We start from the raw sequence: 11914 nt of genomic DNA, 5'->3' as shown, positions 1-11914 counted from the left end.
TCTTATATCCTCCTTTCAAGACACTGTCCATTCCGTTCAACTGCTCTTCCAAGTCCTTTCCGGTCTCTGACAGAATTACAATGTCATCGGTGAACCTCAAAGTTTTTATTTCTTCTCCATGGATTTTAATACCTACTCCGAAATTTTTTTTTTGTTTCCTTCACTGCTTGCTCAATATACAGATTGAATAACATTGGGGAGAGGCTGCAACCCTGTCTCACTCCTTTCCCAACCACTGCTTCCCTTTCATGCCCCTCGACTCTTATAACTGCCATCTGGTTTCTGTACAAATTGTAAATAGCCTTTCGCTCCCTGTATCTTACCCCTGCCACCTTTAGAATTTGAAAGAGAGTATTCCAGTCAACATTGTCAAAAGCTTTCTCTAAGTCTACAAATACTAGAAATGTAGGTTTGCCCTTCCTTAATCTTTCTTCTAAGATAAGTCATAAGGTCAGTATTGCCTCACGTGTTCCCATATTTCTATGGAATCCAAACTGATCTTCCCCGAGGTTCTACTAGTCTGCAGAGCTAGTTGGCATATAAACTTGTACTATTGTAGTAGGTGTGGGCTTCGTGTCTATCTTGTCCACAATAATGCGTTCACTATGCTGTTTGTAGTAGCTTAACCGCACTCCTTTTTTTTGTATTCATTATTAAACCTACTCCTGCATTACCCCTATTTGATTTTGTATTTATAACCCTGTATTCACCTGACCAAAAGTCTTGTTCCTCCTGCCACCGAACTTCACTAATTCCCACTATATCTAACTTTAACCTATCCATTTCCCTTTTTAAAAATACCAAATACCATAGGACTACAAAAATCCAAACAATCACATTTAAATTATTGACAAGAATCTGTCAATAATGTAATTGTAATTGTGCATCAAAGGCAGATAATCTTTCTCAAATAGACTTATTAGTTATAACTTCTGAAAAAGGAGATGTGTTAACAATTAATTCATCATCTTGCTGCTACACATGTCTGAAAGAGCAGACACTATTTGTTTTGATCCCACAGCTGTAGGTATGCATGACGAAGTTGAAACTCTGACCTAGCTGCAATCTGGCATTGAAATAAATTCAGTGGCAACAAGTGTAAATTTGTGCCAGACCAGGACTCTAATGGGGGTTTCCTTGTTTATGTAAGTGGCCGCCTTAACTGTTTGAGCTATCCGAGCATGCCCAAGCCAAATTCCCAACTTGTCACTCACTTCATACTTAGTGTCCCCTGTCCATTGTCCTCTTTGCTCACAGCCACATGCTGATTCTCTCAAGAGGCTGGATGAAGAGTGCATCTGTACTGAAAGATCCTTAATTGCTATCAAGTTGCATATATTTATATATGTGGTTTCTGTTGTTGCAAATGCCTGTTCAGGTGGGAACTGCCCTCCAGTAAATCTTTTGTTCTCACAGTACTCTGGTCCGAACCTCTGCTAGACTCCTTCCCACTCCTGAACCTTTCCTCTCCCATATTTCTTTCCAGGCCTCATGTCATTACTTTAATAGAGAACCACCTGGTCCCCCCACACCCAGTATCCCTTGATGTGCCCCTTCTCAGTTACCCCTACCTCTCACGTATGTGAACGTGAGCAACCACTCAATCTGTATCACAGCAGCAGTGTACTTGTGTACCTGTGACTGTGTATGTGTGGTGGTGGTGGTGGTGGTGGGGGGGGGGGGGCAGTGGGAGGTCGCTGAGGAGAGGGGAGGGGGAGAGGGGAGAGGGATAGAGAGACATCATGTTTCCACTAGAAAAAGAGCAGTAACTTCAAAATTATTGAAGTTTGTTTGTTGTTACAAATTTCTAAGCTATAGGTGAGTGGTTGTCTTTTGTCCTTTTTATTGAATGTTTCCATCCTGGAATTACTGTTATTGTAGTTTAATAACACTTATTTAATAATAATAATAATAATAATAATAAATAACAGTTACTATTTAATTAATAATGTAGCCCATAAAAGCACATACTCACAGCTATGGTAACCATATGTTTTGACTCCAAAATGAACCTTTCTCTGCGTATATGAAACTTTCTGTGTAATGAGCCAGGAATCAAACCTGTACCCTCACCTTCCTTTACGTTTTTACTCATTCCTGATCTTTCCTCATCATGCAATCAGTAGAACTCAATATGTCAGTGGTTGAAGAAACTTGATACAGTGCACAACTTTTCTGACATCCACTATTGAAATCTGAATTTTCTGTTAACTTGTGCACAAAACTAGAATTGAAAAGTTGTCTCATTGTTGTATTAATTCTTTAAGATAATTTCATTGCATGAATTTGTAACAGAGAATGATAATGTTATGCTTTTAACCCCTTGGAATATAAATGCTGTTAATATTTCCCATGTAGTTTTTAGTTCACTTTGTATGGATGTAGTCAATCAGTTTTTTCAGATATAATGCAGTTACCAATACTGTAACTTTTTGGACTGCTTTCAGGTTGTGAATGCATATAACAATGTTTGTGCAGCCACTGTTGCTTCTCACTATAATGAACTCTTGGGTTGCTCAGAATGCTCAAGGCTTGATGTGCAGTGACAGTAAGTAGTGATGAAATTTAAATATAATGCTGTTGTAAAAATTAAAATGTAACTTATTTATTTAATATTAGTTTACATCTACATCTATGTCTATACTCATCAAGCCACTTTACAGTTTATAATTGAGAGCACTTTGTGTACCAGTGTCCCTTTTCCTTTTTCAATCACATACATTTTTAGGAAGAACAATTGCTGGTAAGCCTCCATGTGGTCTCGAATCTCTCTAATTATATCTTGATGGTCTTTTCATGAGAGATATGTAAGTGGAAGTAATATATGAGATGTGATCAAAAAGTACTGGGTATTTTTGTTTTTCTTAAAGAATCTTCAACAACATCAACTTTGACCACTTCAAAGTAATCGCCCTCAAATATAATAAACTTGTGCTAGTGCTTTTTTCAGTATTGGAAGCTCTTCTGGAACTCACTTTTTTGCATGGTGTTTGTCTCCTTCAGCGATTCTGTTTTTATATCATCAGTGGTGGCAAAACAACATCCTTTCACGGTTCTCTTCGGCCTTGGGAATAGAAAGAAGTTGTAGGGGGCCATGTCCAGTGCACATGGTAGCTGATGCAACATAAGAGTTTTGCTTTTGCCAAAAAATCATGATCAAGCATTTAGGTGAGAGCGGGAGCATTATCGGGACCCAATTTTCACAACTGGTTTTGCCATAATCTGATAATTGTCTTCAGATGCTTCACACACACAAAGCATAACTTTCAATTAGTATTCATTATTGGCCATATGAACATAAGGCAGGAACTCATGATGTACTATGCCACTGTAATCAAAGAAAACAGTAATCAAAACAGTGAGAAGAACCTATACATGTGAACAAACTTGATAAATGTTTTTCAGACTTGGCTCTTCAGGCTGTTTCCATTGGGATTATTTGGCCTTGGCTTCAACATCATAGCCATATATCCATGTTTTCCCAGCTGTTATAACACTCTTTGAAAGTTCTAGATCATTGTTGATTTCATTCAGCAATTCCCAAGCGATTTTTACGTGATGTAGTTTTTGGTTGAAATTCAACAATTTCAGAACAAACTTTTCTGCTAAGTGTTTCAAGCCCAAAACATCTGCAAAATGATTGCCATGAGCAGAAGGATATGCCAACATTGTCAGCAACTTCTCTGATTGTGATTTGGCAATTTTCCAGAACTATTTTCTTTACTTCTTCCACATTGTCATCGGTAATCTATGTGCTAGGGCATCCAGGACAGTCATCATCTTCAACTTCTTCTAACTGCTCTTTGAAACATTTATACTACTCAAAAACTCTTTTCTTACTGACAGTCGATTCACCAAAAGCCACAGTCAAGCACATGAATGTGGTAATGCACTTTATTCCATTTTTCAAGCAAAATTTAATGCAAATTCTTTGATACATCTTTTTCAAAAGTAAGAATTCACTGAACACTTGAAAATACATATAATCTTTTCGACTATCAACAATAAACTAAATATTCAAAACAAATGAAAAGTCCGCTTACTGATTAAACCTAAGACCAGAACTTCATTGGATTTTCTATGCAGTAGTTAGATAGAGCTTTACTTTTTTATTCATTGAACTCTTCATGCCTAGCCCTCCTTAGACTAATTTTCACTTCGTTGAGCTTTTGTTTGTCTTTGAGGCTTTGGCTACATTTAAGTTTGTAGTAAGGTTCATTTTGCTCTCATAGCAGCTTCCAAACATGGTTTTCAAACCACACTAGGACTTCTCCATCCCTCACAATTATGGTTGGGCCACATTGAATGATGCTCTTGAACATTGTCCATTAATGCTCAGCAATATCAGTGCTGGAGATTAAATTTTTATGATGACCTGTCAAGTAATCTGAAATATCTTTCCTGTCATTCTTGCTAAACGGAAAGCTCTTTCTGCTTTCTTTGTGTTCCTATTTACAGCCATGTTCAGTGATTCTGTTATGGCATTATGGTCACTGATTTCCTCTTCTATGACAACTGAGTCAAAAAGTTTGGTCTGTGTGTCAATAGCAGGTCTGAGGTATTATCTTCAGAAGTCAGTTCTCTGATTAACCTGCTCAATGTAATTTTTGGGGAAGGCATTTAGAACAATTAAACATGATTCTCTGCCCCTACTACCCAACCTAATCACTGGAGTCTTCCAGTCTACAGCTGCTAAATAGAAATCTCCACTTAAAACTGTAATATGACCACAAAATTTACATGTAGTGTTCTCTAAGTTTTCCCTCAACTGTTAAGAAACTACTGTTGTGAGGTGGGGGTCTATACAAGCATCCAATGACCCTGTTTGATTCACTTTTAACTTTTATCTTCACACAAATTATTTTGCTTTCTGAACCTATACTAGTCTCACTAGATGTTATTATATTTTTTTATTGCTGCAAACATACCTACACTCCCAGCATTCAACCTATCTTTGCTATAAACATTCCAATCAGAGTTTAAAATTTCATTGCTATTAGACTCTGGTTCCAGCCAGCTCTCTGTCTGCAACACTGTGCAGGCTTTGTTACCTTTTATAAGTGAAATTAGTTCCAGGACCTTTACATAGACACTTCTGCAGTTAACCAATAATATTTTATCATTTTCTTTCTCCAATCTGCTGTGACAGATGCTACTCTGTCTGAGCTCAAAAGACACCTTGTCAGGCCTATGGAGGGATTTCTCTAGCCTAAAAAATGTCCAATATATGCAGAGCACTCTTCATCAAACAATAAAAAACAAGGAATCATATATTAGTAATGTGCATCATAGCATTAGACTCTATTTCATTATTATTTCTAGCTGTATTATTTGAGATTTTCTTGTCATTTGTTACTGTATCCATGTCCCTAAAGGTTCTCCTTCCTCACTGAATCTACAGAAGATGATGATTTAATGTATGAGGTTACACTACACTAGTGACAATTTTTCACTGTCTTCATCTCTTCTTCTTCTTCTTCTTCTTCTTCTTCTTCTTCTTTTTACACTGCTACCTCTACAGCAGTGTGTGTGTGATCATGCTCAGAAGTCAGTGGTGCAGGGAAATGATAAACATTATCTCTAACAACAATATGAGAAGAGGAGATCACTATTGTGTGTGTGTGTGTGTGTGTGTGTGTGTGTATTATTTAATGGGCTTAAATCAAATTGCAATAAATCAAATACAGCTCTGTTTATTAACTCTGCCTCTACATCTAACTCTCCAATAAAATGTGAAATTATTCTGTTCAAACTGTAAAATTACCTGTCTGCAGAATAATAACTACTTAGAATAGTATGGAAGTCACCTCATGATGGAAATATATTAGATCTAATGGCAACAAATAGACATGACCTCTTTTTTATATATTCACATTACAACTGGCATCAGTGACTATGATGTTGTAGTAACCATGATTACTAAAGGACAAAGGACAGTTAAAATAGGCAGAAAAAATTATCTGTAAACCAAATAAAATTATAGTACTGTCATATCTCAAGAAGGATTTTAAACATTTAGCTCTGGACAGAATGGCTTGTGTAAGGACAAACAATCACAAGAATTTGTGAAAACCTATTATCAAGAGGTGATTGGCATGAGAAGCCATGATTGAAGGAAAAGCAAAACAGTGCCAAAAAGTATTCTGTTGTGTTTTTGTAAATATCCTGAACTGGTTCACGAGATACTGTGGCTGTGTGGCATTGTTAGCTGCCTCATACAAAAGATGTGCTTAATGGGGCTCCACAATTTTAGTTGTTTTTAAAGTGATAAACTGTTGGTGTTCATCTCTGGCATGCTAGTGTAGAAGGTGTCATGACACAAGCTACAAGCAAAATCCATGCATTGTGCACAGTTATTAACATAGGCCTATACAAATATAAGGAAACTTGCAGTACTTCTTTGCTGCCTAATTAAAGTCCTGTATCACATGAATTCACTTTGAAAACCTAAATCTTAAAACTTTACATAAAATTTAAATGTGATTTTCATGCTAATTGTATCATATCTCATTTATCTACATCTATACTCTTCAAACCAGTGTGAGGTACATGGCAGAGGGTATATCCCATTGTACCAGTTATTAGGGTTTCTTTCTGTTCCATTCACATATGGAGCGTGGAAAAAATGAATGTTTGAATGCCTCCGTGCAAGCAGTAATTATTCTAATCTTATCCTCACAATCCCTGTGTGAGCAATACATAGGGGGTTATAGTGTCACATTCAATAATAACTCATTGAAGAGCCTTTTGCAGATCTTCATTCTCCACCTGGAGCTGCTACACCCTTGGTTGCAATTGTGTATCCATCTCCAGCTCTCCCTTGACCTGATCATGGGCATCCTTTTAAACAAATACACCTCAAAACAAACAAAAAGTCTTCATGGCAGTTCCTGCTACACGTCTCTGGTGATCTCACCTTGGCAGTATCTTCTCACTGAAAGTAAAGCTCATGACTTATGTCTGCTGGTCATCAGTCAATGTGGCAGTCTCATGCACTGGCATTGTGGCATCACCCAGCATTGTGGTGGTGCTTGAGCAGCTGCGTGCAGATGCAGCAGCAGCAGCAGCAGTGGCTACACTGGGTAGACTGTGATGTGTAGCCCAGATTGACTGTGCTGAGCTCTCACCTCATTCACCTGAGCTCAGAGTTGGGTGGCTCCACATGGCTGTTTAATACACCCGTCCATGGCTTAGGAAATTGAAGACAGCACCACAATGCCAAAAACAGGTTACTAAAATGACACCTTTTATAATGCCAGTTTGCAGTCTCACATGGTGAGTAGGGCTGTAGGCTGATTTTAAAAGGAGTGTCGACCTGCAAACAACATACTCATATTTGGAAAAAGAAATTGTATCAATCTGTTTTCTTATGAGGATTGCATGTTATGATTGCCAGGGGGAGGGAGGGCGAGAGAATGTTAACCCTTTAGTCTCAGACCTGTCCAGCAGGAAGTTTAAAGATAAGGAAGACTAAGACAATTGGTGACTGCGACTAAGACAATTAGTGACTGCTCTTATGGTGATTCGGAAGACAAGGGAACTCAGTTATATGGCTATTGCTCTGAGACCCTGCTGCATGACTTTATTGAGAAGGTGACTTTGCTGATTACGATTCAGCCTATTCTGGTTTGAACTGGACAATTGTTGTCACAGTAGCAGTAAGGTAGAGGATGAAAAAGGCAGCCTTATTGTAAAATTTAAATAATAAAAATTTCTTGTATTCTGAGTCTGCAGAACTTTGTATTATTTATTATTATTATTATTTTATTTATCCATCATTTGACAATAAATATTGTATGGATGTTGTCAAGGGTACATGTAAGCCATTTCAAAGAAATGGGACACAAACTATATATACATAAAAAGGTACAAAACAAAATAATACAATGAAGTTAATAATAATACAATAAAATTAATACATCCCTGCCTGTTATTTTAAATGCATAGTCTGTTTTTTGTAAGGCTTTAGTTCTGTCCTCCCTAAACAGCAAGTCCTTATATACACAACACTGCTTAAGTATATATTTACATCACACAACAGCTGTCCTTTAAGTATGTAAATGTAATGAATGATTAGGTACAGATAGAGTATTTTCCACTTTGTCTTTATAAATATCATCAGAAAAAATTTATTGACCTACATAGTCATTTACAGAATAAAAACATTGTTGTACTAGAAATTTTTTAAATTCTGTTTTAAATTTGTTATCATCTTCTAACTGCCTGATGTTGACTGGCAGTGCATTGTACAGTTTTGCACCGATATGGCTCACATGCCTTTGTGTATTCATTCTTTTTGTTCGCTGAGTATGGAGTGCTGCGCTATTACAGGTATTATAGTTATGGAAGTCGGCATTTGTCTGAAAATCTGCAATGTGGGTCCTGATATACAATACTCATTTGTATATGTATAATGATGGTATAGTAAGTATTCTAAGCTTTTTGAATATGGGTTTGCAGTGTGTCTGTGGATGACTGTGACAAAAAATTTGTTTTAGGCACCCTGTAGAGGAACCCCAAAATATTATTCCGTATGTGGCAAGAGATTGAAAATAGCCGAAATATGCCATTCTGGCAACCTCTGAGGTACAAACTTTTGCAATAATTCTGAGGGCAAAACAGGCTGAATTAAGTTTCTGTGCAAGTTTTATTATGTGGTCATTAAAATTTAAGTTTTCATCCACATGAATCCCCAGCAATTTTGTGAATGTCACTCTGTCTAAGGCTTTGTCACTCCACACCAGATCGAGATTTACATTTTGACATCTTTTCCCAAACTCAGAATTAGACTTATAAAGTTTTTTTCTGCTGTTCTGTAAATCATTGCAGCAGTCACAATTTGGACCCACTGTAAATGCTATTCTCTAACAAGAGATGAGTTGTTGCTGTTCATATGCTGCTAGCAATTGCCCTGACTGCTGTCTAATGATTGAAAGCTGTTGTCAGTGGATGTGGTGAGAGGGAGATCGAGAATACATACTGGAGATACCAAAGGTACCACAGGTACTGTCCTCTCCTTTGAATACTCTTTCCTCTAGAGGAGGTACATATCTATCACTTTTTATTTATTTATTTATTTTTCTTTCAATATATAAACTTTACAGCCAACCAGTTGCATAAGTTTAGTTTACAACCCTTGACCAGATTTCAATACCACTAAGTGTGTCTTCTTCAGAGGGAAAGTCACCTATAATGTTTTAAACACACCATAAAATAAACTTCTAAAATACGTAATACTTTACAGCACTGAAATGAAGTACGTAGGATAAAATTACATGACTTTAAAATTGTAAACATACATGATGAGCTAAGGAGCTTCTGTCAAACAATAGAAAATATGGAATAAAGTCTTCCATGGAAACAGTAAAAATTTTTACAGCATGATAAAAGAGCAGACATTGGACTGAGTGTGTAACAACTAGTTGTAATGCCAGGTAAATGTGATATAGAGTGTGCCACTTGCTGGGAGCTAGCAGCATGATAAACACTCAGCTGTATGAGATATGAGCTTCTTTAATGCCTTTAAGACATTGTTCACAAATATATAATACTTTGGTTCATGCTTCCATTCACTTCTATTTCAGAAACATTGTTTCTCCCTTTCCTTTATGGGCTCTGTACTTCCTTACTGATAGCACACCATGTGGCACTGTATACACATACTGTTTGCAGATATTATGTAATGCATATTATCCCCTCCCCTCGATTTTGCTTACTGTAACTGCTTGATAAAATCCTGCCATAGTACATTTTCATTTTTTGCAACATATAGTCATCATTATTTTTACAAAAAAATATTTTATTCCTTTTTTATCTTGGATACATTCTTTCTCTTATACTACAGACAGTTTCACAATTTACTTTGTTTAAACATCTAGATACATATCATATTGATAAATTACTGTGACAGTTGTGGATTTCATATAGTTAAGTATTTGTCATGCTACTAGCACCCAGTAAGTGGTGCACTCTACGCCATGTTTACTTGGCAGTGCAGGTAGTTGCCACTCACTCAGTCCCATGTCTGCTCTTCTAACAGGCTGTACCAGTGTAACAATTTTTATTGTTTCTGTGGAGCACTTTATTTGCTGTGGAGGACTTTATTGGATATTTTCTACTGCTTGACTGGAGCTCATTAGCTCAACATGCATGTTTACAATTTTAACATCATGAAATTTATGTAAGTACCAGTTTTACAGCATTTACTTCATTTCAGTGTTGTAAAGTGTAAGTATTTTAGTTGTTTAATTTGTGATTATAGGTGAGCTCCCTTCTGAAGAAGATACTCTTACTGGTACCTAAACCTGGTCACAGATTTTACAGTAAACTTATGCATTATACACTGAAAATTTATTTACAGATGCTGTGCCAGCCATGTTTAAAATTCTGATATTTATCACCAATCATTCACTTGTCTGTGAGTAGTATGTGAGTAGTAGATTTACCACCCTTGTACAGTGGAGCCAGGGCCAAGGAGAACTCTGGGTATTGCACTCATATGCCCCCCTTGCTCCCCCTCACCCCTTCCCTCCCCCTCCCCCCCTTTATCCCCATCCCATCCCTCCCAATCAACAAATATGACGTGCTGCCTTCCAATCATTGGCAGGTCAAATGTACAGTGAATAATGGTATCCCTTATGAGAATGGCAGCAAGGGATGGGTGGGATCATCTTGTGCACTCAGTGTATATGCCAGGAAGACTCATTCAGCATGATGAAGAGGATGTTCCAGCAGCCATCAAGTGAACAGCGTACAACCAACTGCAGATTGTGGTGCATATTGGAAAAAATGATACCCATTGTCTAGGCTATGAGATCACATTTGCATCATTCTGGTGACTGGCAGATAAGATTCAGCAGACCAGCCTTGCTCAGGGAATTTCAATGAACTTCACAATTCACAGCATTTTCCCTTAAGGTGATCACAGTCTCTGGTTCTGAGTGGACTGGATGGGTTGAGTCAGAGACTTCTGAGATACTGTGGCAAACTTAGCTGTATAGATTTGCACCATAGCTTTGATAACTGTAGGGCCCCCATAAATGGGTCAGGTGTTGACTCTCCATCCAGTCCAAAAATTCATACCTGCAGCTCACCCTTAGGTATTAGAAGAAATGTGTCTCTTAGTGTTCATATAGTATATTAGTGACCTTGCAGACAATATTAATAGTAACCTCAGACTTTTTGCAGATGATACAATTATCTACAATGAAATCAGTATGAAAATGCTGCACAAATATGCAGTCAGATTGTGATAAGATTTCGAAGTGGTGGAAGGATTGGTAACTTGCTTTTAAAACTGTGCATTTTACAAAATGAAAAAATGTAGTAACCTATGACTGCAATACTAGTCACAGTTGATACCAGTTATTGCATACAAATAATTGGTGATAACAATTTGTAGGGCTACGAAATGGAATGATAACATAGCTCAGTCGTAGGTAAATCATATGGAAGACTTTAATTCATTGGCAGGATACTGGGAAAAGTGCAATCAGTCCACAAAGAAGATTGCTTACAAAACTTTTATGCAACTTTTGAAAGGACTTATTGCTGGGCATAATGCTGGACTCAACAGCCTAACAGTTGTTGCTGGAGAATAATTAGTTTTCAATGGGACTTCGTAAAATTTAACTTCAGTGAGTTATTTAAGCCCAACAAGTCTTGTGATTCACCACACTCTTCACATATGTCTGAAGATAATAAACAATTAACTGAACTTTAATTCTTGTGTGTGTTGACTACAATGATTTAAAATTAGCGCAACATCATAATTATTTAGGAATATGTTTTTGAGGAACAATATTTGGTGCATATGACTCATAAACATTAAATAATTATCCATGCAATGTGTTCCATTGATGGTGTATGGTCATAAACATTAATAAAGTAAACTCTATTTTATTTTAAAGCCCCA

At 37.0% G+C, this 11914-nt stretch overlaps 1 protein-coding gene across 2 annotated transcripts in view; it reads left to right on the top strand.

The window, feature by feature from the left end:
• Positions 1-2445: 2445 nt before the first annotated feature.
• LOC126412882 (uncharacterized) overlaps positions 2446-11914 on the top strand; it is a 104385-nt gene continuing 94916 nt past the window's right edge. For both annotated transcript variants that reach the window (XM_050082772.1, XM_050082773.1), the window contains exon 1: positions 2446-2548. In XM_050082772.1, coding sequence (XP_049938729.1) covers positions 2455-2548 — 94 coding nt within the window. In that variant the 5' untranslated portion in view covers positions 2446-2454. The remainder of the gene's footprint in view (positions 2549-11914) is intronic.

This window comes from Schistocerca serialis, chromosome 7 (genome assembly GCF_023864345.2).
Source record: "Schistocerca serialis cubense isolate TAMUIC-IGC-003099 chromosome 7, iqSchSeri2.2, whole genome shotgun sequence".
Classification (NCBI taxonomy): domain Eukaryota; kingdom Metazoa; phylum Arthropoda; class Insecta; order Orthoptera; family Acrididae; genus Schistocerca; species Schistocerca serialis.
Note: the sequence above shows the minus strand (reverse complement) of the source record. Positions and strands in the feature narration are given on the sequence as shown.